Source organism: Serinus canaria, chromosome Z, assembly GCF_022539315.1.
Source record: "Serinus canaria isolate serCan28SL12 chromosome Z, serCan2020, whole genome shotgun sequence".
In the NCBI taxonomy this organism is placed as follows: Eukaryota; Metazoa; Chordata; class Aves; order Passeriformes; family Fringillidae; genus Serinus; species Serinus canaria.
Genome location: NC_066343.1, coordinates 40651444 through 40678904, shown reverse-complemented (window position 1 = coordinate 40678904; position 27461 = coordinate 40651444). Strand labels below are relative to the sequence as shown.

Here is a 27461-nt window from a genome sequence, read left to right as displayed (position 1 = left end):
TCTACCCCACAGTGGTTAGTATAGCACAGAGCTTGATGCAGCCCTGGGTGAGGTCAAGCACTCTAATTCGAACCTCTCAAGGGCTTTCTCTATGTGTTGCCAGTGTACTGGTAAAAATGACTTTAAACTCTTGTCAGTGCAGTTACTGGTGCATGCATCACAGTCCCACTCAAATAAACCTGTCACAACACAGAGTCAGCAGCTAGAGAAGAGTACAAGGGCAGGCCTCTAGCTTTTCATTCGAGCATCACTAAACGTGCACAGAGTGCCCAATTATTTCAGCATTATTGAGCAAGCCTACAGGAAGACCCAAGCCTTGCTACATTAGATTTTCTTTAGTAATTTGCTCAAGTACCGCTGAGGACACTTAAAGGGCTTAAAACGGTGGCTGCAACCAGTTTCCTTTTCTGGATTGTTAATTCAGGTTTTCTCTTTCAAATTAACTTTCACTGCATGCTGTGCAGTAGCGCTGGGAGAACTGTTTAACACTAATTTTCTCAATTTTCAACTTTTTTTTATTATATAACTGCTTTTACAGTTGCATATGTTTTGATTAGATGTGTACATGGTGCATTTCTACTAGAAAGAGAAAAGCATAATACCTCTGTCAAAAAAATAAAAAAAATCATCAAAATAGTAGCATTCATTTGCTTTCTTTTTTATTTTTTAATTTTTGTTGCTGTTTTTTCCCAGTTCAGTCTGAGTTTTACCACATATATTGTGTCCAAACATCTGGACATTTTTAAGGCAGCAGGATGTTTGTAAGCATTGATATCTTGGATTGATCATATGCATTGATTGATCTGATCAGTCACAGTTGATGTAGGTGATCAATTAGACAATCCCCAGCTCCCTGAACAAATTCAATATCTGTGTTTTGTTTTTCACAGCAGCAGCAACTCCAGGCCCAGCACTTGTCACATGGACATGGTCTTCCCGTGCCGCTCACTCCGCACCCCTCGGGCTTGCAGCCTCCAGCCATCCCACCCATTGGCAGCAGTGCTGGTCTCCTGGCACTCTCCAGTGCACTGGGGGGACAGTCCCACCTCCCAATTAAAGACGAGAAGAAGCACCATGATAATGATCACCAAAGAGGTAGGTGCCACCAGAGGAGTGTGTGGCTTTGGTTTCTTTCTTTTTTTTTAAATTCTCCTGTTTAAAGCAAGTGAAGGTGGAGGAGGAGCAATTTTCAGAAGAGTTCCTAGCTAATTACTTTAGTGTTTATTATCTAGCAGTAGCCAGGAATTGTGTTCAAATGCTAGAAATCCAGTTTTATAAATCTGGCTGTACAGCATTAATAATTAACTGTACAGAAAAGTTAACATCTGTGCAATTTATTATTTAACAGACATCAGGATTCTTTCTTCGGAGTATGATAAATGTATAATTTTATGTAAACTAACTAGTATTTTTCTCTTTCTTTCTTCCCCCACATGCCCATCCCCTGCCACTATATCTCCCCCTCCTTACACATGGGGGCTGCTCTGCATGCAGACAGAGACTCCATCAAGGTAGGATTCCATTTCGTAGGTGTAAAGGGTAGTTTGACAGAGCTGTGTGAGCACTGCGTTTTTCTGAAGTGTGGCACAGAGTGGTGGAAAAAGTCACAAACTGGAACTGGGTGGTGATGCTTGTGTTGATTGGCAGCACCCTGCATAGCCTGTGTTTCACATTTAAGCAATGGCTGGTAATGGGGCAGCTAGGATTGCAGGCAACATGCTGATCAGTGAGTTTGCTGGAACAGCATGGAGGCTGTTCTTGGGTGGAAAGAAAGGTCTGCCCAGGGTCTGTGTCCAAGCTTTTGAGACAGAAAGAATAAGCCAGTAGTCTTAAGTCATTTGGATGCTGTATATTGTAATTCTCATATTTCCTTACAATGCAGTTGAGGAAGGAGAGCTCTGTCACTGACAGGGGGAGATGCAGGGTGCTGCCTGCTATCCTGTAGTTGGAGAGGAGTGAGCTGCCCTTCCCTCTACTATGATGAAGGTCGTACTGAAGCTTGCACTGAGGATTCTGCCTTCCTTTTCCAAAAACTAATTTTCAGGTTCTGAGTGACTCTGCAGCATGAACATCACCTTACACAGGATACAATGACTGCATGCTGTGTAAGGTGATGTTCATAAGTAGATGTAACAACATACCTTGCAACTTGTATAATTTGAGCATTCAGTAATAGATACAAGTATGATTCAGTGACGTGTGGTGCTTTTCCATACCGATAGCCATCACAGTCTCCCAGGGATTCCTGGGGTTCTAATGCTGCAGATGGAGAGAATGTGTTAGTCCTGTCCTCTTCCTTTGTCAGCCTGCTCTCCGAGTTTGCATGGTTTTCAGAAACACAAGGTCAAGCCTTATTAGGTGCTGCTGAGTGTGAAAAGAAAGATACACTTCTCTTAAAAATGGCAAGATCTGTACCAACCTTATGAAGTACTTAGAAACACTTTGTCAAATTTCTAGTTGTGCTTTCTTTAGGAATATATCATATATTCCTTGGGTTGGGGAAGTGATGGAAGAGATGTTCACAGCATGAGTCTAGTGTGCATTAGACAAGATTAGCAGGCTCTTGTCTAATCAGATATTACTAGTATTCCCTTTATGGTGTTGGGAGAAACATGGTTCTGGGCACAGGCTTTGCCCCTTCTAGAGACCTGTCCATCCAGGGCCCACACAAAAGCTGACACCTTGGTTCTTTGGCAACTACAGGTGGGTATGTGTCCCACAGCCTATCCCAGCACACCCATTCTGCCCCTGGTGCTCCTGACATGTCCCAGCCAAGCGCAACTGAGCCAATAGTTGTCAGTTTTGCTGTTAAACACATGGCTCTGCATAACAACCAGGAGCTGACAGGAACTGTCACTTTTCACCGTGAGCAGCAAAGGCACTGAAGCTGTCTATCTGTGACATAAGACAACAGCGTGTTGGATTTCACTTCAGCCTCTTTGTCATGAGGGCTGGAAACTGCTAATTCTGCTTAATGCCATGGGGTGGGAGCACACATTAATGACGATTTCCCAAGAAAAACCAGTCTTCACTGTGAACAGTTTAGTCCATTTTCTTTTTTCCTGCACTCAAACAAACAAGTGCAAGTGGGGTGGATAACTGACTGTGAGAGAACAAACCCATGTGGTTTCTTGAGTAAGTTTGCTTACCGATATAGTTGAAACCATGATGATTTCATTCAAGTGACTGAGGAGAATTGCTAATATATGCCATTCACTGTTTCTAAAAAATATATGCTAGTCCTGTGTCTAGATTTTTGAGGTGTTGGGGTGTTCATGCTGCATGGATATTAGGGTGAGCATTTGTACTGAAAAGGCTGATTTTATCTGGGATTGATTCAAAAGTGCTGTTACTCATACAGCTTCTAGAAGGAATGAAGGACATCTACTTCGTGCAGTTTACTTTGAAATGATAAGTAGATGTTTGTCTTGCACGGTGCTCAAGTTGTGAATTGGCATGTGTGTCAGCATTATGGGGCTTACTGCCAGCTTTGCAAGGTGAAATAGTTTGCTAATTTCCTTAAATGTTTTCAGTGATGCCCAGAGTAGCAGTTAGTTGCTTGTTCAATCGATCCCTCCTCCCTTAAGTGGTTCCCGGTTAAGAGAGGCTTTTTATGATTGTCTGCTGTGTGACTTGAGACAGTTTTTGTCAGGCAGAACCAGCTGGAGTCTGTGTGCTTGTACGAAATAATTTATTCATGCAGGATAATGCTCCTTAACATTTAACAGGTGATGAACGTGACATAAATTTCCTTCTTCCTTTTAATTTTTCCCTTTCCTCTTCCAATGTGCAAACAGGCAGGCTCTGGTACTCTAAATAGTAAGTAATTTTTGGCCATCTGTCAAAAGGAAATTTCAATACAAATTTAAATTAATGATGCCTGAAATTTTTTATAGCTCCTCTAAAAGCCTCTAATGTGCAGAAAATTCTGAATCTGCTGGTAGTAATTAGTGTAGCATGTAATGAGGATATGGGCAATGTTATACAGCCCCAGTGTAACGTTTTGATATGGTAGCAAAATTTTGATTTATATAAGGTTGTGCCTGGGTTTAATTGTGAGAGACACTTTAAAGTGTTTTCTTGCTGATATAGATTATTAAGCAGGGTGGATTTTAAAATAGCTCATCAAGTGTAAATTTACGCTTTAGTGTGCAATTCGGATAACAAAGGTACTGTACCCATTTCTACAAAGAAAGGAATTTGGCTGAAATGAGCCATTTCTTGCCACTACTTACAGTGCTTTGGATTTGCTGGGCAGCTTTCTTACTGAAACTTGCTGTCTCTAGCTGTGCTGGTCCTGACTCTCCTCTTAGTTCAGGCCAGGGAAAAGGCAGTTTGCATCACTCTACCAGACATGACGTGTTACACCTGATCCTGCCCGGACTGAGTAGTTCACTGCTGAAACTGAGTAGTCGCCTTCAGGTAACATAAGATTGTCCAGGAGCTGTTCCTAAATAATGGATCAGCAATGACACAGCAAGCTCTGTGGAGAAGGGCAGCTTTGGGAGCTCTTTGATTTCTTCTTGGATCCAGTCCTCCAAATTCTTTGCAAAGTTTGAGGTATGGGAAAATTCTAAACGCAGTAAACTGGGTCATGGGAGTGCTCTTTGTGCAGTGGCAAGGCTGTGGAGCAGACAAAAGGAAGGGAAGGGTGGCATGTGCCAGGGCTGCGCTCAAAGTGCAGCCCTGGCTTAAGGGCTCTGAGGGAGTATAATGTGTTTAGACAGAAAGACAAACAGCTCTGCAGTTAACTGCACAGCTTTTCGTGGAGGACTTGGTGTGTCTCCTTTTCAAAGCCCTTAAACTTCTTTTTCTAAAAGGTGGGGGGAAGGAGGCGTGGGGGAAGGAAAGTATTATTACTTAAGTGGATTCTTTTTTGCAAATTGCACTTGCGCAAGTTTTTTTCCACCTCCTGTGAGAACTCTTGGTGCAGGAGGCATGTCCTCCTTTCCAGCCCTGGTATCATCTCTGGGACAACGTGGCAAAAGTTTCTCTGGTGCTTAACAAAATTCCTTTTCTAATACATTCCCTTTGGAGAAGCTGTGGAAACGTCTTGTGTAAAAAAGCTCCACCTGACAGAAAGTAGTGTTGTGCTGGCACTCTCTTCCCATAACTCTCAGTGCAGCAAGCGGAATGAAGGAGCTCCCAGATGCTGTCTGGGCTGTGCGCCTGCCAGAGGTAGCCTGGATGTCCCTGAGCAGATTGTTCAGGAACCTCAGAGTCTCCCGAAACATGTGAATTCATGCACAGGATCCAACATGTGTAACTTTTTATCACTTCTAATGTAGATCTCTTGTTCTTTATATGCCTGTTAAGTATTGCCTTCCTTTTGGGGTTGGTTGGTTTTTTTATTTGGGTTTTTTTTGGTTGTTGTGTTTTTTTATTTTATCTGATTTTTAAATTATTTGGGGAAGAGACTATGCCTATAGTAAGACTTGCCAAGGTGATGAAACCTTTTTTCATTTTGATCTGTTTCAGCAGTAACAAGTGCCAATAATTGAAAATTGCAGTCTTGTGACAGGAATAAAACAGCTAGTTTGAGATTCCTCTGGGGGGAAGAAAAGAATTTTAGAAGAAAATATATTAAATAATGCATCAAATGGAGCTTTGGAGTGGATTTCTGGCCAACATGCTGGTGAATTGGGAGAAGTCTGTCAGGGCAAATTGAGGAGAATTTAGAAATAAAATTACTTTTGCCTTAATCTGTGTGAAAGCTAATAATTACACATGTGGGCGATACTGGGAAAGTGGATGGATGCGATTCACACATTCCATTTCCATTTGTGGTAGCAGGTGCTCCAGTGCTTCTCAAGCTGTTAGCCACTATTAAGTGTTTAGACCTCTCTTCATTTAGTTGTGAGTAGGCTGCTTACTCCTGAATCTGTGAGTAACCTGATGCTTGGAGGAGTTGTGTGAATGCACTTCTGGAAAGTACAAGATACTTTAAAATAAAAATGCTCCAACATATAATACAAGACTTCTGGATATTACCAAATGTAATTATGTTGCTCACTTTGTTCTTCTGCTGATAGAGGAACACCACATAAGCTGCTGTTATGTATTTTGTGGACTTTGCCCTAATTGTCAGGTTTCTTTTAAATGGGACTTCCTCTAGAGGCGTGAGTGTCCTGCCAAATGTCTCTGCATTCAGTGTCTATTAAACAAGCCAAAAAAAAAAATGTGGTTACCTGGTACAAACTTAAAGAAATTTGCAGAATTTATTTCCTGATCATTTTGTTATTTGGCCAATTAATCACCATTCAGCTAAAAAGCACTTCACAGGCTTGTTAAAATCCAGACATTTCAGACTCACATCATGGATTCTGTGTGTACTTTTGCCGTTCAGGAATGAAGCATTGCATGCATTTCACTTTCTCTTGTGATGAAGCGGTAGTTTTAAACAGAGTGGATTTGAACTATACCACTCCGCAAGAGGTGTGCTTTTGATGTTCATGGGTGTTTTGGGGGTAGCATTACTAAATAATAATGAGTAACTTCTGTTGGCTTCTGATACAGTAATTTTTTCAGTATTAATTGATATCTGCCTCTGGGCATGTAAGCTGTGCTGAATGTAACAGGTGCCCTAATTCCAGAAAATGTGTTGTAATTGTTTGTTTGTGGAACAGATGAATAAATATCTGTGGGGCATAGCTGGTCCTCAGGTGGTGAACGTGAGTGGATTAATGATGTGATTGGGTAAGACATGCTTGTTTGTTGCAGTCTCGTCCAGTAACTGTCTGCTGAAGCAGAACAAATATTAATTAGCAAGGTCCTGTTTGTTGTCTCAGTCTATCTTATGGAGCTGATTTTTTGGCACTGCCTTTTTTTTTTTCTTAATAACCTTTTCATGGCTAAACTTGTAGTGTGTCATTCAAGCTCTGTGGTTTTTAAAAGGAACATGAAACTAAACCTCAGGTGTGTATCTCCCTGCTGTGTTTTTTTCTTCTTTTCTCCCCCCCACCCCAACTGAGTTTTAAATTTCTTTCATTCATGCAGTATCACATCTTTAGTCTTTTTTAGGAGGTCATCTGGGAAGTTTAATTTAGTGTACAGTAGTCATATTCATATGAAAGTGACAGCATATACTCTGTCATCAAAGATTAGCTGCTTCTGCTAGTTTTGATGGCTTAACCTCTTTTACCCAATAGCTTTCTATCCACTTCTGTCTATTAATGGCACATTGTCCTCTTATCTTACATCTTTCTGCATGTTACCACAGGCTGATTTTTACTCAGTGGTGTGCCCATGTTTGGTCAAATTCCCATAGTGCATCCCACTGTCAAACTTTTATATTGCCACTTGGTGATTTAGGGTAACTCAAATATTCTCTCTCCAGATGCTCTCTTCACCCAGAAGGCAAATACATACATGGGCTGTAATTTCTAACCTGAGCAGTCATGTCTAATTATTTCCATGGCAACAGACTCTGATGTTGATAAAACAGGATTATGATTTTGCATCATAGAGTAGGAAGAGGAAGTTTGTTGGAATGAGGAGGTGGGTGGAAAGGTCTCCAGTGCAAAGGCTTTGACAATATAATAGCTGGGGGAAGAGAAGTAAAGGGAGGAAATTAATTTGTTTATTCTGTCTCTTCAAGTTCTCCTCATTGTAAGCATGCAATTAAAATCATACTTTACATGCTGGAATTCATGTATTACACTAGTTTACTCATGGTGGATGAGTTGGAATGAGGAACACATTTGCAGGTCAAGTTATGTAGATGTTTGTCAATGTAATGGGAGAAAATAACACAAATCAATTTTTGTCAAAAGTGGGACACAGACTAGGTTTTTGACTTATAGATTTCTGTTGGTGCTGTGATTTTTTTCCTTTTTTTTGTTTTTTTTTTTTTTTTGAGCCAGTCGTTAAAACTGTTAGGTCCAAAGTAACTTGAAACATCCCTTATTTTTACATGAATCTACAGATTCCTTGGGCATGCAGATTATCTGCTAAAGGGAGGGAAGGAGGGCGCCTTCTGGATTCAGTGACATGTATGACATGCATTGGAAGTTTCTGTCATATGGGTGAAGTCACTGAATGCAAATTGTATATTTGTATGGCCCTTCTTATCTCTTTTCTGGCACTGGGAAAGGAGCACATTCCTAAGTCCAAGCTGATTAGTTTAGGGAAATGCCTAATCTGACTGATATGCAAGTTGTTATGCAAGATTGTTGTGTGCAACATGAACTACAAAGTTTTAGCTGTGCTTTGAGGGGAAAAAGCAATTAGACTGGCCAGCAGGAATTGGCCATTGAGGGAAGTTTGCAGGAAAATTGCGCTGTTTCCTGCCTCTCTTTGGTACAGCTATAATTGAGTTGAATAATTAATTAAATATCTAAAGCTCGATTAGCCTATTCTGCATAGCAATTTAAGAAGTTCTGTCTTTTCTTAAGTGACATTTGGCCTTTTGAAGAACAAAAAATTGGAAATGCTAATGTTTTTCATCCAACTAAGGGAAGAAAATAAAAATGTCTCCATAGCAACAAAGCTTCTTTCTACATGGTTTCCTAAAATATGCCTGAACCAGAAGCAGATGCCTGATTTGAGAATCTCGCCTTCTTCAATGTAAACAAATAACTTATAGGCAGGTGTTGGAAATAATATGGAAATCCTATTAAAGAGCCCTGGGTTCCTGTCAGTCAGGAAGCCCCTGCCACAAAGGGGTTGGTTGTCTGAATAAAGGAGGCAGAGTAAATTCTCGTTAGGCTTTAGCTTTTCCCAGGAAATGATTGTCTCTGCATGCTCTTTCTCCTGCAAGTCTGAATGCAAGCCGTTTCTTCTACTGATCCCTTCTGCCACCCTCGCTTTCTGCCTCTCTTCTCCTGCTGGATTAGCGCCTGATGTCAGTGGCGGCTGCTGCTGCTTGGGGTGTTGTGTCACTTGTGATTTTAACCCCTGTTCCCTCCTGCCCCTCCCGTCTGCAGCCCTGCCTTGGCTGGTGAGAGGACAGCTAGAGGAATCACCTGACACTGGCCTGGAATAAGGAGAGGAAGGGAAGTTCTCTATGTGAATTTATAAATTTTGGTTAAAGGTTTTGACATGGGTGGTTTGCTGGTGTTGTGTGTTGGGGTTCCAAATAAAAATGTGGTTTTTCATGTGTCATATGTCTAGAAAGTTGGTCTTGATTCTTTTTAATCTTCTTTTGAAGTTACTGAGAAAACGTGCTTGCCATCACTTACCTGTTAGTCTAGTATGACACTTTTGTTGCATTTGCAGTTTCTGTTCCCAGACGTGGCTGTACTGAGGTCTGCCCTACAACAGCTTACCTGCCAGCCTACCTGCAGGTGGTGGGTGAAAACTTCAGTGCAGGTCAGGTGGGAGCAGGTGCTGAGGACATGCTTTCCAGGCTCTCTAGGCTGGAAACAGAGACGATGTGTTTGTCTCCTCACATCCTGTCTTTACATTCCTTGTCACGCCAGACTTAGTGGTGCTCTTAATAACACTCAGAGGGTTAAATGTGGATAAACACAAAACAAGGCTTCTGAAAAGCCTGAAGATTATCATGCAGCATTTCTTGGACTATAGCCCCCGAGACGCACTTCATAAAGCCAATAAAGCGCGCGCTGGTGGTCTCCCGTTGCCCTGGCAACGGACCACAGGGCACCCTGTGTGTGAAATGCATGAACATCTGCGAATTAATCTTTTTTAGTTTGTTCTTTCCTTGGCACCAATGGAGCTGTGCTGGCTGGTAGCAACAGGGCCAGAGCTGGAGGGTACCCCAGGGATGCCCCAAGCTCCTGGCAGAGGGGGTAGAGCCAGGTCCTTCCCCAGCAGTGCTTCCCACTATGAAGGGATTGAAGGAATTCAGCTTGATGTCACTTTTTTCTGGGATGCTGTTAACTTGCATTTGGGTGCATTGGGGGAGGAAATTTAAAAAGTATTTTTCCTAAGCTGAGGTATTGTTTGGCTGGTTGGACTAACATGAAAAAATAATCCAAGAGGAAAATTGAAGTCTTGTGTCCACACGACATTTTTACTGGACTTCACCCCTTGTCTGCTTCAACTTGAGGGGTAGAAAGTCTCACAGAAATTGTAAAACAGAGACGTGTAGCAAAAGTCAGCAATGTGTGGCAGCTGACCCAGCAACAGACCCAGTCACAATTGTGCTTAAGAGATGCAAATCCTGGAGATGGTATTTTCCATTGCCTCCTGAAGGAATTACAGAGACCACTGGCACAGGTGTTATTGACTTCCTGTCAGTTCCCTGTTAGGTCCTGGGTGTTCTCTTCCCTTGCCTTCTGCTACCCTCAGCTCTGCTGCAGTGCACTAGGGTACAGGTTTCACGTCTGGTTCCAGAAGCTGTGCTGGCTGCTGGCTCTGACTGCTGCCTGCCAGCTTAGGGCTTGCCCCAACTTTCCACCAAGTCTCAGGGAGGACTGTAGGGGGAACACTGTGAATGTTGTATCATCAGTAATTGCTGGATGCAGTCAGTGTTTTAATGAAGTATTGGAAGTGAAATGCCACTTAAATCTGCTAATTGCATTAAAAGGACAGCAGATTGCTCTTTATCACTTCTTCTTGATCTGCAAACTTAACAGAGTACCAAGGAGCTTTTAAGTGAGGTGTAACCGCCAGTCCAGTGCTACTTGTTTGCATATGAATATTAGTAGGCACAGCTGCACCTCTGTTTTTCTCCCACTCAAGAGGCAGTGAATACAGCTGTGGGAATGTTCTTAATGCATACTTATGAGTAAGTGGGACAGAGGAATAGGAGAAAGAAAAGATTCAACATGGGTTGTTCCTTTTTTCCATTAACTGGGTGAGCTGTCCATCACAGATTCACGATACAGAGAAGCTGGCATATTTCAAGCCACTATATTGTTTGAAAGAGGGTATACAGTATTTTTTGCTATAATAATCTTGACAGATCAAAATAAACAATAACACTGGTTTTGCTGGCAGGGTCCTGCTTTGTCAGACTGTCATGTTCTGCAGAAGTGCAGTACAGAAGTATGGAAAAAAGGCCAGGAGAGGTGTCTCCCAATTACAGTGACCCCCAGAAGGGTCTTCTGCAGTTGTGTGTGGTTTGTGTTTTGGCACAGACCACACACAACATAAAACTCTTCAGCTATGGCAGCGTATTTCTGAGTCCTTTTCTCTTTTTATTGTATTAACAAAGTGGACTGACTGTATAGAAATCACTAGTTACATTGAGTTGAAAAGCCAGTGCTGACCTAAATAACATAAAGCTTTGCCTTGTGATCTTCCAATACCAGGCATTAGGAAACCGTTGTATCTGGCTTGTAGTAATTGTAGCTTATACCTGTGTGTTTATATTTCTCCTTTCTCCCTGATACATTTGTTGAAGTCATATCTGTTGATGCTATACTTCTGTCTCGCCTCTTCATTTCTTTTAAAAGTATCAAACTGCAATTTATTTTAGCCTTGGACGAAATTAATGTTTTGCTTTTCTTCCCTGCTTTGACAAAAGTTTTGTGCCTCGACCTCCAACTACTATTTTGTAATGAGCCTTGCTGTCCAGTACTGCAGCTTGTGAGAAGAATTCAGTGTCTGAATATTTTAAAATAATCTTTTTAAAATCAATTACAGTAAACCTTGTGAGGTTAGAGAAACGTTTTTCTGCCATTCCCTTGCAGTACAGTCTTTTTCTGAGCCATGTCAGTATGTATAATTGACGTGAGAGTAGCAAAGGGACCCCACCTTAAGCATAAAGGCATCTGTCAATGATCAGTTTGTTGCCCTTAGAAAAGTAGTGTGTGCTCACCATCTAGCCTAAAAGCTTTGCGTCACACTGCAGGAGTTTGAAAGCAGTAAAGTTATTTTCCAGACCTGCAGGACTCTGGTGTGCTCTATGAAGGTTTCCTGGTGAACAGCATTACCTTTACCTGTGGCAGAGGCTGGGTGTGCCATTTTTCAACACTTCTTCCTGTTCTGCTGGATGAGGAGCAGGAGACACCATCAAAAATTGTGATGTTATCTCTCTTTCCCATACTTTTTAGGGTATTCAGCATCAGACCGTTTCTAGTGTATCTAGCATCAGAGGTTTTTCCCGTTTGAGCTGCGCAAGTCACAACTCTTTTGATACCAGAGGTTTTCTGTTGTACAGTACCTCTCTCTACAGTACCCTCTCTGTTGTGTCTTTGCTCTCCATGAACTTTAAGCAAATTTACAAATTCTGCTAACGACTGTAACGGTCCTGCTAATGCTAATAAACAAACCTAGTGTTGCAAATAGCAATAACCTGATTTTTAATAGTAAATCTAACAGAAGTTTCCCACCGAGTAGTGTAGGGCTGTAGTGGGTACTAACAGCTGTGGTGATCACAATGTGATGGAGCTGCTGCTATTTAGTAGACAAATGTTGCATGATTGTTTTGGACAGAAAGAGGAAGCAAACTTTATTTGATAGAAGAAGTCTCTCATGTTGACAACACACAACACCAGATTGCTACAGTGCAATCACTGCAAAGCCGCATGTTTTGCAAACAAAATATGTTGCAGACTCTAATTATAAAAACAAAAATATGTTCTTTAATTTGACATACAGAGAGAATTTCTCTTACTCTTTTTCTAAGTCTTAAAACTGCCAGGAATCCTCTCTGGAATACTAGTTACTCAGCGTGCGCAACTGTTACTGTAGATGTCAAAAATAAAATATTCATAAGTGTATTTGATATTGTATTCTGGCCCAAGATACATATCTGTCCAACACTGCACTGTGATGTATATGTAAACTGGTCCTAGAAAAAACATTTATTCATATTCAGGTTGTTCTTGCCAGTAATGAGATTAAATCAAAACAAGCACTATTTGTTACCTAATTTGTCCATTTTCTTAAAGTTTGCTAAGAGGGTAAAAATAATATGCTAATGTAATAGATCAATTGTGACAAAAGCCAGCAAATCAGGGAAGCAGACTTCTGAAGGTGGCTGTTTCCCATGCTTAAAGTAAAACATATAATGTGTAGCACTGGGTTCTATGCATTAAGACTACTTTGTCCTGCTCTTTGAAACTGTAAACATGAACCTACTTCGTGAAACCTCTGGAGGAAGGTGAGTGAGCATTTGGCTTGTGTCAAATGAGCATGAAGGGCAGTGGAGGAAGAGAGATAATGTGGGAATAAATGCATGTTTCCTCTCTGCATCTACCTGACTAGCTATTGTGCTTACTTTTACCTACACTTTACATACTCTCTGGAGAGAACTCTTTTACAATTCACATGAAAAAAAGGAAGAAAAATTGTACACAACCTTGATTATGCTGTATAGAGATCAAGCAGCGAGTAAATTGCTGCATGCCTAACACTTGTGTTAAAAGCTGTGTGTTCTTTATACCAGAAGCAATGTGTTCAAGAAGGCGTTAATCCTCTAAACATTGCTTTTCAAGATCACAGGTTACCATTGCCCTCTCTTACGTCAGAATGTGCCTTATGTTCCCTTTTCTCCTGTAGGACATCTGGTGGTTCCATGGAAATATTTGAAGAGCCATCGTTTAGCAGTTTGAAGGGAAAGCCTTGAGTAATTCACACAACAAATGATTAGGCAAGCACTTGTCTATCTAACTGAATTATTCTGCATGTTTGCTGAAGCAGTTAAGCAGCAGAACAGCATTTTCTTCTCTGGAGGCTTTACAGTGGTAGTATTGACCCACCTAGTTATTGGGTTTCAGCCTTTTGTTGACACTGTTGTAAATGAAAGCAGTCTGGACAGGCACTGAGCAGCTGGGCTGGATAATTGTGAAGGATTCATGCTTGTTGCTGTTACCCTCAGTGTTTGTAGTGGGTTGTTTGCTTTGACTTTTGTTGAACTGTTGACAAAAGCATTAGATACAAATGGGAACAAATAAAGTGGTGAGATGCCAGGAGGGCCTGGCAGAAATGGTGGTTTTCATTCCAACTTAAATGGCGAATGTCTGCGCTTGTCTGGATGGGTGAAGGAAGGTGTATTCAGCACTTATGTGCTTTTCCCTCCCCTTTCCCTTTCTTTCCTTACTGCTAAATAGTTTTTGGCAATCAGGTGAATAAAAACAGAGCAGAGGCAATTTCACCATTGCCTTAACTCCTTGGCACTATGTTTTTGAAGCTCTCTCTGACTGTGGATGTCTTGCTGGGAAAATCCAGTTCCTGAAATGAAAGGATTAAGTATATAAAGGGAGAAGGAGGAAAAAAAAAAAAACAGAGAGAAAAGGATGGGGGTGTAGAAGGGCCAGGGATGAGGAAAGAGAGGCTTAAATAGAACAGTATACACTAAGTAGTATAGCCAGCAAAATTGAAGTCATTTACTGGAACGCTTTTAATTTGGTTTAAACAAAATACTCTTTTGTATATTCAAATGGGGAGTAGCTCAGCTGTTGTGAAGCCAGAAAATTAATGGCATTTTTACAAACACATGTCAACAACATAGCTGTGGATGATAATGTTGGCATTTTATTCATGAGGAATTATCAGTGCAGGTTACTGGACAACATAGTGTGACTGGAATGATTGAGCACAGGGGGGAAGCGGCTGTCCTTCCGTAAGACGATTTCATTTTACATTTAGTCCTTCAGGAAGAGAAGATGGAGACAGAGAGAAAGCATTTTAAAAAACATGTCTGAAATACCTATCCTTGTGGTTTCTGGGTCCCAGAGACTAACCTTTTTAGCTCTGTCTGACTCATAGTTTTCTGGCTGTCCTTCTTTTCAAGTCTGCCTTGAGGGATGGCAGAGAATAGATGCAGAAGAATAGCATCACATTAGGATATCTTTGCTGAAAAGGTAGTTTTGGCCCTGGAGGAGCTGCAAGTTTACTCTAGCCATTTCTGGCACTTGAGTTTTGTGCCTGAGTATTGTTTGCTGGGACCCATAATGCATCTAATGTGTTGTGAAATATAGTTGTGCTGTCTGGTTGTGGAGGAAGTTAGCATATGATCTGGAAGGTCTTGCCACTTGGCAGGAGAGATGCTTTGTGTTTGTTATTTTGACTGTAGTTTTCTTGTAGTGATCAACTTCAGGGTGTTGTGCAGGTCAGGTGGAAAGTGGCAAGTCAAATTCACAGGGGTGAAGACACCACTGCAGTGGAAGAAGAAGGCTCTGTTCAGTAGTGCTGTCTGGAGGCATACAAAGGTATTCCTTGCCTCTGCTGTTACGTGTGCACCTGCTGGTGTCTGAGGTAGCCACAGGGTTTAGGAGTAACAGCGTCTGATATGCAGGTATTTTTTGTCTTCTGCCTTCATGGATCTTCAAGTGCTGTAGTAGCCAGGTAATCATGGTATTTATGGACCCAATTTGAGTAATCATCTGTGAGTGTTTTTGTTATTCCCCTTTGTTATGGTTGCCAAATTTTTCCTGCTCTCATCATGATAAGAGAAGAAGGGAAGCACAAAAAGAGATAAGGAAGAAATTGCCTTTTACTACTGCCACTGCTAAAGTTTCTTGTAATATGTAGGATGTTTGTTGTGTTAAACCATGTCTACATCAGCAAGAAGTGTTTTGCCCAGATATTAAATACTGTGAGATCAGGCCTGAATTTGTTGTTAATCCTACAAATATCAGAACAAAGGGTAGAAATATCAAACTCTTTCCAGCAAACCTACTAAGAGTGGTGTTACTGTACATATCAGTTTGTGCATGATGAATACCCAATTCTTTTCTCTTTGGGAAATACGCATAACAGTTCTAAAGGGAGCTGAAGGTATTATGATAGCAAATTTCCACCTTGATTGAAGGTAAAATGAGGACTTTTTGAAATGCAGGGACTTAAAGCCCAGTCAAAACAAATATAGTCCATAATCATGTTTGAACAGCATTTGGGAAACACAGTTTTGGATCACCTAAATTGTGTGAGAATTCACAAAAACTAACTTGTGAATGTTCTGTGGCATTGCCTTACTTTTTAGACAGGCTTGGATAGTTTTGTGTTTTTATGTGAAATGTACTTTTCCCTGTACTTAGTTACACATAGTTAGCTTGTTAGGGTAATCTGCTTTGCCAGCAGATCTATAAGGAGGGCCCTAAGTTTTGCTTTACCTGGAGTTTCACAGAGCTTAGATCAGGAAAGTGCTTCTGGAATGAATTTGCATTGGAGTAACAGAAGTTTTGAGTGAAGCAAGGAGGGAAAGAACTGGTATACTGCATAGGTGGAGAGTGAATTTGACTTACTCAAGTCACAAAGTCATTAGGCTTTGTGGGGCAGCATTTTTTTGCACTGTCTGGTGTGAGATAATACACAACTGGAGTTCTAAGCTGGCCAGTTAGGAATAAGAGTGGATATGGAAAAGAACATTCAGTAATAGGAAATATTAAAATAAGACAGAAGGAACAGTATAGCAGATAGATGAAGCCCTAAGTCAGTGGTGCACATCCTTCAGCCACAGAAGATCTTTACTGGCACCTTGCCATTAACCAGTGGGCTGCACTATTTTGAATATAATTTATATTGGATTTTAATCAGAAAAGCCCAGACAGTGTTTGTTTTTCAGACTTACATGAAGTGTTTTAAGTGCAAACACTGCATAGCAAAAAGCCCTAAAGACACTGTACCTGGCAGGTTATAGTAAACGAAGTGATGATGGAAAGACTGGCTTTGCATTTCTGCAGAAATCGGGGGGGTTCACCTGACATCTGGCTGTCTTTGAGAAGGTCTTACACATTCTGAAGTAGTGGCTTTAGGTTCTCACAGTTTGGCTGATGAGTTTTGCTTACAATGCAGAAATGCTTCCTCTTTTATATTTTTCATGTCTGTCTCATACAAATTTATGCAAACATAAGAATTGGGTAAAGTTCTATGTATAGTTTCTATACATAGCTAAGTACAGGTACTCTGTTACAGCAATTGGATTGCTCTAATCTTTTAGTTGTGTTTTGATACCAGGAATACTGATTATTCTTCCTCATTTTTAAATTTTGGTCTAGCATATGTAATAGATCCATTTTGGTGATACCATAGTATCACCAAATCTTCAATCCATGAATCCTCACAACAACCCATAAGGGAAAGAAACACTCTCTAGACTTCTGAAATTATCCTGCTTTTTGAGGCATGAAGAGGCTTAATTGACTTCATGTGATCAGACAAAAGAGCAGACTACTAAACCTACATTTCCAAAATACAAACGATTTTCCAACCTCCCTATTTTCAGTTTTTAGCTCAAGCATCAATGTTACTTTATGATCTGTATGTACTTAATTCTTCCTTTTGAAACCTCACAGTGGTTTTGAGTCCCATTCTTGGCAAGTACATGCATGCTTCTAGTTTGACCACTTAGTCCTTTTGAGCTACTTCCATTTGACTGTCTAATCTCTGCATGTTTTTGCAGGAGACAAGCTTTGTTTGAATTTTCATCCTTCCGTCAAGCTTGATTACATTGCTCTTGTGTTTCTGTGGCTCCTTTCACACCAGGTGGTTGGACACAGGACTGAAAGGGACTCTAGGCATGTTTTCAGATGATAGAAAACTGGGAGGAGCTGTTGACTCCCTCCAGGGCAGGGAGAGGCCCTGCAGAGAGACCTCCACAAATCAGAGGTCTGGGCAATCACCAGCCAAATGAAGTTCAGCAGGGGAAAGTGCTGGATTCTGCATCTGGGATGGGGCAACCCTGGATGTATGGACAGACTGGGAATGAGATGCTGTAAGCAGTGCCATGGAAAGGGACCTGGGGGTCCTGGCAAGTTGAACATGGGTCAGCAGTGCCCTGGCAGCCAGGAGGGCCAGCCCTGTCCTGGGGTGCACCAGGCACAGCATGGCCAGCTGGGCAAGGGAGGGGATTGTCCTGCTCTGCTCTGAGCTGGGGCAGCCTCACCTCCAGGGCTGGGGGCTGGTTTGGGTAATAAAATATGAGAAAGGTACTAAACTGTTAGAGAACATTTAAAGGAGGCCAGTGAGGATGGGGAAGGGCCTTTGAGGGGAAGGTGTATGAGGAGTGGCTGAGGTCACTTGTTCTGCTCAGCCTGGAGGAGACTGAGGGGAGCCCTCATTGTAGTTAGAGCTTCCTCGTGAGAGGAAGAGAAGAGGCAGGCACTGATCTCTCCTCTGTGGTGACCAGTGACAGCACCTGAGGGAATGGTCTGAAGCTGTGTCAGGGGAGGCTTACGGTGGCTGTCAGAAAAAGGTTCGTCTTGCAGTGGGTGGTTGGCACTGGAACAGGCTCCCCAGTGAAATGGTCACAGCACCAGCCTGATGGAGTTCCAAAAGCTTTCAAACAATGCTCTCAGGCGCAGGGTGTGACCCTTGGGGATAGTGCTGTGCAGGGCCAGGAGTTGGACCTGATGATCCTTGTGAGAGCCTTCCAACTCACCATATCCTGTGATTCTATGATATGTAGCCGAATCAGCAGAAGCCACAGCACTCTTGGGAAGGTCCTGGCAAGGGGAGTTTGTGTTTGGTTGTGTTGCTCACCCTGGGCTAACCAGCTGTCACACTGCATAAATACACTGTGCAACAAAGCCCCTGGGTTAATGTTAGCCCCTCTTAGGACCACGCCACCCACCAGCAGCAGTGACTCTAAATGTCCCAATGTGCCTGGACTCGTCCTCATTGTGTTACTTCCAGCCCAAGGCCACGCAGGCAAGGCTCTGCCACTTTCTGTGCATGGAGCAAGCTGTTCAGCTGCAGGTTTTGGGCATAGCGCTCCACTGAGTGTTAGCAAGGTGCCCTGCAAGGGCCACTGCACAGCTGGAAGACTCTTCCAGACTTCCTGAAAGGCTGCTCTAGTAGCCCTACAGGTGGATGTGGGAATGTGATTTTTGTCAGTAGTGAAAGTGCCTAGTGGGGATCACATGCAGGCAGGGGAGGATTTCCATCTGTGGGCTGGAGCTTTGGATACAGTTGTGCCTGCTGTGAAAGAGTTTGTTACACTTTCTTACTGTAAGGGCTCCATCTGGTGCTCTAGGTGTCTTTAAATGAAAATTTGCATTTACTGTTAGGACTGAAGGCTATGCACAGTGAGCATTCTGATGGTATTATCTGTCACAACAAATAAGGAAAGCTTGTCTTGGACTTGGACCCTGTAATATAAAAGGGGCAAGGAAAGGCAGTGAAATAAAGGGGACAGACTGGAAGAGGTTCAGAATCTATCCCCATGTTAGCAGGAAACAACAGTGAAGACCCACTTTAAAATTCAAGGTTTTCTATCTTAGCTCATTACTGAGAGTAAGCAAGGTAGCAGTGCAAGGAAACTCAAGCAGCCCAGATGCAGGTCAGTAAACAGTGGTGTGACTTCCAGCTCAGCGTCTTAAGTTCTGGCTAAAGACATGCTGGCAGTGCTCTGTGTACTCAACATAATGCTCTGCTCATTCTTCAGATTTGAAGATGATGTGTGCAGAGATCATCATTGTATTCAAGCCTTGCATTAGGAAACACTTTGCTAGCTATTCTGACTAGTGCCTTAAAAAGGAATGATCTTGGCTGCTGCACTGCTGCTTCGAAGACCCTCTACTCCCCACACGGTGGGGAGGAGGAAGCGCCGGCTAGCGGTGGAGCACTAGCAGCAGCTAGCAGCGGGGGGCACTACCCAGGCGAGCCAGGGGCGTCCAGGCAGCGCCTTCGGCAGGCTGGAGCAGCGTCTTAAGGAGCAGCGAAGGTCGGAGGAAGCGTGGAGAAAAGAGGACCTTCCCCCAGTTGGTGCAGTTCGGAAGGCTTTATTTGTCTCCAAAGGAAATCCAACCGGGCAAAGGCAAAGGGAGACAGTGACAGCAACTTATAAAGGGGGTGGAACATAGGTAGAGATACATTACTTGAACCAGTGAGGGAAAACTGAGGAGGGGTATTGAACATTAGTGACACCAGAGGCAACAAATAATATACAGACTAGGGAGGGGCCCAGAGCACCTGCCCAATCATTCCCTGGGGAAGGGAGAAGTCTCTGGAAGAATGGGCAGGGCCCCGGGAGACGGACAGGGCCTGGGAGGGGAGGAAAATGTAACAAATGGGGTAGTTGCAGGGGAACGGGGGTGGAGACAAGGGGTTGGCAGCATGCCCAGACAGGGAGGATACTATCTGGGGAAAGGGGGAACGAGGACTGAACCATCGAACAAAATATGGGGTTGAAACTGGGGAGAACAATACAAAATGGGGAGAACAGTACAAAACAGGGGAGATAACATAACTGGGAATTGACCGCGCACCGCAACATCTCACCCTTTTTCAGTTTAAAAAAGAAATAAAACTTCAAACTCAGTCTTTTAAAAGTCAGTCTCTGAGTTGAGTGATGCTTGTTGTTCAGCATCATCGACGGGTCCAGAGATTGCAAACCACTGGGGAGAGGGAGGAACGGGGAGCGGTTGCATCTCTTCATAAGGTGAAGTCTCTTGGCTTGAGCTCGGAGCAGCAGGGAGAGTGACGTGGTTCACTTGCGGTGCGGCGGCAGACAGAAGGCGCAGGAGCAACTTATAAACAATTGAAAATCTCAGAATACCATATATAAGGATGAAAATAATAAGAAGGCGTCAGTCAGGAGGGTGAGACAGAATAATAAACTCAGGATTGCGAATCGGGTGGTAACTGAAATAGATGAAGAAAATAAGTTAAAACAGAGGGTTCTGGGGTGGATGGTTCAGCCTGGGGGACACCGGACACGACGCTGACTTTGCGCTTCCGCCTCAGGGCGGATTGAGTGACCTGCGGGATGGCATTCGGTTTGTGTGCCTTCCCTGGGAGGAAGGGCTTTACCCACTTTGAGGGGACCCATTTGAGCCCGGCGGGGGTGGACACGCAAGCGTACCCACGACCCCATGTTACCAGGTCAAATGGCCCCTCAACCTTCCATGTCTCTGGGTCTTTGATAAGGACAGGTGGTCGGTCCTTAAATTGGGTTGCGGTTTGGGTGTTAAAGTGCCTCGCGATGGGCGGGTTGAGGCACTCGAAGTTGCAGTTTAAAAAATTGATGGTAAACAGCGCCCTGGCCAGTCGGATTTGAGGGGACTCCACTTTCACTGCCCCGTTCTGATGTTCAAGAGTCCGTTTGAGGCTCTGGTGGGCCCGCTCAACCACGGCTTGCCCTGTTGGGGAGTAAGGGATGCTGGTTTTATGACTTACTCCCCACTCCTGCAGGAAGCTTCAGAACTCCCTGGAGGTGTACCCTGGCCCGTTGTCTGTTTTGATCTCTTTAGGGATTCTCAACACAGAGAAGGCATGCAACAGATGTTTTTTGACATCTGCTGTCTTTCCTGTGTGAGCAGAAGCGTACACAGCCCCAGAAAAGGTATCCACAGAGACATGCACAAACTTGAACTTGCCAAAGGAAGGGATGTGGGTAACATCCATCTGCCAGATCTCACAGCTTTGGAGTCCTCGTGGGTTGGCGCGAGCATTAATGGCCGGAAGCTGGAATGACTGGCACTGTGGGCATGTGGCCACAATTGCGTTTGCCTGGTCCCTAGTTAGTTGGAATTGGCAGACCAGGCCGGGCGCGTTCTGATGGAACCGCTGGTCGCTGAGTTTTGCTTGTTGGAAGGCATCAGGAAGTGGGGCCATTTCAACAGGGGCAGCTAGGGCATCGGCACGCCGATTCCCCTCTGCAATGAACCCCAGGAGGTCAGTGTGAGACCTCACATGCAACACATAAAATGGGTGCTCTCGACGGGAGACCAACTCTACAAGTCTCGAGAGCAATTTGAAAAGGTTCATGTTGGAGACCTCTTGGAGAACTGCATTCTCCGCTCTGGACACTACACCGGCTACGTAAGCCGAATCGGTTACCAAATTAAAGGGCTCGGAGAACTTCTCAAAAGCTCTGACGACAGCGGCCAACTCAGCAATTTGAGGTGATCCCTTAACTGTGGCAATGTCAGTCTCCCATTGCTGAGTTTGGGGATTTTTCCAAGTCATAACGGACTTGTGAGATGCCCCAGACGCGTCAGTAAAAACAGGCAAAGCTTTTAAGGGTTTCCGGCTCTGAATTCTTTTCAAAGATAATTTAAATTGGTTGTCCGAATTAAACAACTTGTGTTTTGGTTTGTGGATTGAAATTTGTCCAGTGTAGGAGTCGAGAGCAAATTGGAGGGCCTCATTCTCCATGAGGAGATGTTCCAACATGGCCTTGGTTAATTGACCTGATTTTAACTGAACAGGTATGTGTATGCATGTGAAATCAACACCGGCCAACTCCCGGATCTGGAAGCGAGCCTTCCAGATCAACTCAGCCATCAGCTCTTGTGGCCGTGTCATTCTTTTGGACCTGTGGTGGCTGAGGAACACCCACTCTATGATCAAGAGGGGGTCTCTCGAGCCAGGGTCCTCAGATGTTTTGGCTTTTCTGTCCCATTGAAAGATCAACCCACTGAGGTGTGGCAAACTTCCTAAGATGATAAATTTGAATGGCAAGTCCGGATGGTATCTGTGTGCCTGTCTCTGTGAGATGGTTTTCTGTACCTTTTCTAAGGCTGCTGCAGCCTCTGGGGTAAGGGTCCTTAGAGAACTGAGCTCTTCTCCCCCTTTCAAAAGATTGAAAAGGGGGGCTAGGTCTTCCGTGGGAATTCCCAGCCAAGGTCTAACCCAATTCAAAGTCCCGCACAGTTGTTGAGCTTCCACTAAAGAGGACACCTTAGTGTTAATTGCCCATTTTTGCGGAACAATGGTCCACTTGGTGATTTCAAGGCCAAGGTACCTCCAGGGCGGCATCTTTTGAATCTTATCTTCTTGAAGCTCGAACCCTGCAGAAGTCAACACATCGGTTGTCAGGGCAAGAGCATGGGTAAGTGCATCGTCGTTTGGAGCACAAATCAAGATGTCATTCATATAATGCAATATGATTGAATTTTTTGCTGCCTCACGGACAGGGGACAGCAGGGAAGAGACGTACCGCTGGCAAATCACTGGTGAATTTTTCATGCCCTGAGGCAGGACTCGCCAGTGGTACCTCTTCGCTGGGGCTTCACGGTTGATGGCAGGAACCGTGAAGGCGAAGCGCGGGGCGTCATCTGGGTGCAGGGGAATTTGAAAGAAACAGTCTTTTATGTCTAACACTGCCAGATTCCAGTTTTGGGGGAGCATGGTTGGGGAAGGCATCCCTGGTTGGAGAGCGCCCATGTCTTGAATTATGTTGTTAATTTGACGGAGGTCGTGGAGGAGCCGCCATTTGTCTTTGTTAGGTTTCTTGATGACAAAGACGGGGGAGTTCCATGGAGACATGGACTCCACGATGTTGCCCTTTTTTAGCTGCTCCTCTACGAGTTCCGAGAGCGCCTTTAATTTTTGTTTGTTGAGCGGCCACTGCTCTACCCAAATAGGTTTGTTTGATTTCCAGGTCAATTTGTGGGTAGGGCGCTCTTCAGTGGCCGCTACTGAAAAACCTGGGGAGCGCTAGGTAAGTCAATCTTGGCTCCCCACTGGGCCAAAACATCTCTCCCCCACAGGGGTTCCGTATAATCTAAAACAAATGGGCGGACTGAAGCCAATTGCCCATTAGGCCCCATAATTTGTACCACGCTCTTCGATTGTTTAGCCAATTGGAAACCCCCTACGCCCTGGATTCGTCCAGCAGCGCTTTGCAATTCCCATTGTGACGGCCACTCCCTTGCGGGAATGATCGTCACATCTGCCCCCGTGTCAAGCATCCCGTTGATCCTTGTGGATTGGCCATTCCTTGAGAGTCGGCATGTGAGCCGAGGCTTTTCCTGGCCCAAAGTTTGGGACCAGAATACCTCGAATAAAGGTGGTAAGGTGTCAAGGTCGGGCTCACAATGCTTCATCTCAGGTGGAAAGACAGGAATGGCCTGGGCGATGGCTTGGCCCTTTGGTAGAGTAACTGGGGGATGCGCACAGATGACAGAGATGGTAAAGTTGTCAGTGAGTGCAGGCAGCACCCCCGGAATGATGGTAATTTCCGGGGGAGTGAATTTTGTGTCTCCCACAACGATACACTTACATCCGCGCTGGTACCAGGCGTTCGGTGCCTCGAACCCGACCATGGCAGATATAGACAGCGAATCAGTGATGTTTAGGGTGTCTGTGAGGCGCAACCTGAAAGGGAAGGCACACAATGAAGTTGTCAGAGTCGGCAAAGTCTCAATAGGTAAAGATGTCGCGTCCGGTGGGGAAGATTTGTTTGGCGGGTTGGTAGGGGTACGGGTGCGGGAATGGGGTCCCCTCCCTGGGTCTCTGTGCCTGTTGTTAAGGCTTCCCGCCTCATTTGTATCTTTGCACGGGGGGGGCTGCGCTCAGACACTAGTTTTTTTGCTGATTTTCTTTGGATGCTGCCTGCTCCTTGCGGAATTGGAAGAACTGCTTTCGCAAGGGGCAGTCAGGCATCCAGTGCTCTGGGTCGCCACACAAGTGGCATTGTCCTTGGCTAGGTCTTTTGGTCTTGGGGGAAGTCGGCTGTTGCTGGGCGGCCATCACGTCACTGTCGTAGGTGGTAGCTTCGGCGAATGATACGTGGCGGCTTGGAGGTGGCGTCTTCAGATCGTCTCTGGCCAGGGATGGTGTTTTCTTCTGGCAGGCCTCAATCATGGACTGGATCATTGGAGGAAGATCCACGGGGAGGCTCAGGATGATTGCCTTGCAGATAGCATTCGCGTTGGCGCTAGCCAACTCAGTCAGCATCCCCAGTCGAGCACTCTCCGCCTGGACTTGGTGGTCAATTGCCCTGCGGAGACGCTCGACAAAAATGATGAAAGGCTCCCCTGGCCCCTGATAGATTTTAGTGAAGGTTGGCTCCTGGGCAGTAGGGCGGAGTGCTAAGAATGCCCGTTCAGCCATTCTTGCACTCTCCCGAAGCGCTGGACGGGGGATGTCTTGAGCCTGAAAAGCCCCGTTGGCCCAATTTCCAAGACCGACCAATAGGTCAGTGCAAACCGTTACACCACTGAGAGTTGTGGCAGTGTGGGGATTCTCCCACAATTGTGGGAGAATGTCCCTGATCCCCTTTTTCCACGCCTCCTCCCACACTAAAAATTCGGTGGGGTTGAGGAGACATGAAAAAAGCGTCCGCAAATCGGCGGGTACAACATCTGTTTCTAATAAAGAGGCCCGAAGGAGTCCCCGGAAGTATTCACTCTCCCGAGAGAATTCCCTTTGGGCCTTGCACAACTCTTTTATGGTGGAATGGGGGAATAGGGTCCACTGCGCTCGGGAGGGCCCTATGCTATCATGGTGATAAGTGACAGGAGCAGCGGTGATAACTGAAGGTAAACTATCACTTCCGGAAGTTGAGGTGTGGGAACCGGAAGGCGGGGCGTGGGAAACCGGAAGCCGGGGGGAGGAGCCAAGGGTGGGAACCAGGGCGGAGCTGGGAGGTGGAGCTGATGGAATTGGCTCCGCCTTGGTGACGAACCCAGAGGGCGGGTTTTGGAAAGAGGGAGGGGAAAGGGGTGTGTAAGAGGGTGGGGGATTAGGAGGGGCTTCGGGATAAGTTGGGGTGGGATTAGGGAAATAGGGAAGGGTGGAGAAAGGGTTGGCGGGAGAGAAGAAGGGATTATGGGGAGAAGGAGGGTTGGCGGCAGGAAAAGCCATGTGGCTGCCGCCATCTTGGGCTCCACAGGAGCCATTTTGAGGGAAGGTCTGGGGGCTGCCACCCTCAGGGACTGCAAACCTAACTTTGGGGCGAACAACTGGGAACTTAGGGGAGAAGGAATCGGGGGATTGGGAAGAGCCCTCCGAAGTCTGGCCAGGACTTCGGAGGCGGGGGGTCAGGGAGCCCTGAGGAGAGCCCGGCAGGTGGTAACAAGCTGGCGCGGTGCTCTCGTGGGCTGCCCTCCTCAGGATCCCTTTATTTCTGGGGAGAGAAGGGGTGGAACGAGGGTCTGGAACACGGGGACTGGGAGAACACGAACTGGGGGGTGGTTGTTCACTCAATTTCTTATTTTCATTTAATTTTTGTTTCTCTTTTAATGCAGTGACAATTTGGAAACTCCAATACACTAACCTTTTGTTCCGCCATCCCTCTTTGGTACCTAATTGAGATAATTTTTCACCAACCGAATTCCAAAAATTTATATCGTTAACCGAATCTGGGGACAGCTCGGGAAATTGAGTGAACAACCAAAGAACTAATTGTTTCAACTCTTTTTTAACAATTTTAACATCCCTCCCCTCAAGGGTACGCACAACTTGGTATAGGACTCTTTTCTGGGGAACGGAGAGCTTAGCACCCATCTCCGTCCCCAAAAGGCCTAACCACGGATTAAAACTTAAAGAAAAACAGCAACTGAAAATCCCCGACCGCCAGCCCCAACCTCACCAGGCCCAGGGCAGAACCTAAGACCCGACCAGGCAGAACTGGGAGATCGGGCGGGGGTAGCTCACGAAGATGGTGAGCTGGAGCTACTCACCCAAACTGGTGGGACGCGGGGAAAAGCTCCGTGGGCCGCAGCTTCCTCCAGGAACAATTCCTGGGTGTAGGAGGTGTTGTTCCTATCCCTTCCCGGAGCGCTACCCCTAGAACAGGGTCTGCTCGACGGGACAGGGTAGCTTGACGGCCACGGAGCAAACGGCAGTCGTCAAGGCGAAGACCTCCTCGGCGCTGCTAACTCCTGCCGCAGGGCAAGGGGGTCTTCTCTCGCCGCACGTTGGGCGCCAAGCTGCTGTGCTGCTGCTTCGAAGACCCTCTACTCCCCACACGGTGGGGAGGAGGAAGCGCCGGCTAGCGGTGGAGCACTAGCAGCAGCTAGCAGCGGGGGGCACTACCCAGGCGAGCCAGGGGCGTCCAGGCAGCGCCTTCGGCAGGCTGGAGCAGCGTCTTAAGGAGCAGCGAAGGTCGGAGGAAGCGTGGAGAAAAGAGGACCTTCCCCCAGTTGGTGCAGTTCGGAGGGCTTTATTTGTCTCCAAGGGAAATCCAACCAAAGGGGGGACAGTGACAGCAACTTATAAAGGGGGTGGAACATAGGTAGAGATACATTACTTGAACCAATGAGGGAAAACTGAGGAGGGGTATTGAACATAAGTGACACCAGAGGCAACAAATAATATACAGACTAGGGAGGGGCCCAGAGCACCTGCCCAATCATTCCCTGGGGAAGGGAGAAGTCTCTGGAAGAATGGGCAGGGCCCCGGGAGAAGGACAGGCCCTGGGAGGGGAGGAAAATGTAACAAAAGGGGGTAGTTGCTAGGGGAACGGGGGTGGAGACAAGGGGTTGGCAGCATGCCCAGACAGGGAGGATACTATCTGGGGAAAGGGGGAACCAGGACTGAACCATCGAACAAAATATGGGGTTCAAACTGGGGAGAACAATACAAAATGGGGAGAACAGTACAAAACAGGGGAGATAACGTAACTGGAAATTGGCTGCGCACCGCAACACTTGGCAAGCTGTTATGGAGAAGAAATGCACTGATAATCTGTTGTAATTTGAGATTTAATAACTTCCCAACAGAGAAGCCCATTTTTTAAGTCATTCCATGCATTCATCCTGGCTCCCTTTTAGCTTTCTCACCTGGATCAGTGTTTACAGCTAAATTCATTCTTGACTGTGCATAAAATCAGGCTGCCTATTTAGGTGTCCTTTAAAGTGTGGGTGTTGATTTTTGCCTTACTCCAAAGCAAGTAAAAAAATGCTTGTCTGCACTGTTTCACCCAGTCAATGGGTGCC

At 45.1% G+C, this 27461-nt stretch overlaps 1 protein-coding gene across 3 annotated transcripts in view; it reads left to right on the top strand.

Annotated features, from left to right (window-relative positions):
• Positions 1-27461, top strand: part of LOC103823258 (TLE family member 4, transcriptional corepressor) — a 106040-nt gene that overhangs the window by 53898 nt on the left and 24681 nt on the right. For 2 of the 3 annotated variants that reach the window (XM_050987026.1, XM_050987024.1), the window contains exons 7-8: positions 891-1095; positions 1495-1511. In XM_050987026.1, coding sequence (XP_050842983.1) covers positions 891-1095; positions 1495-1511 — 222 coding nt within the window. The remainder of the gene's footprint in view (positions 1-890; positions 1096-1494; positions 1512-27461) is intronic. The other variant, XM_050987025.1, reaches the window with a different exon arrangement.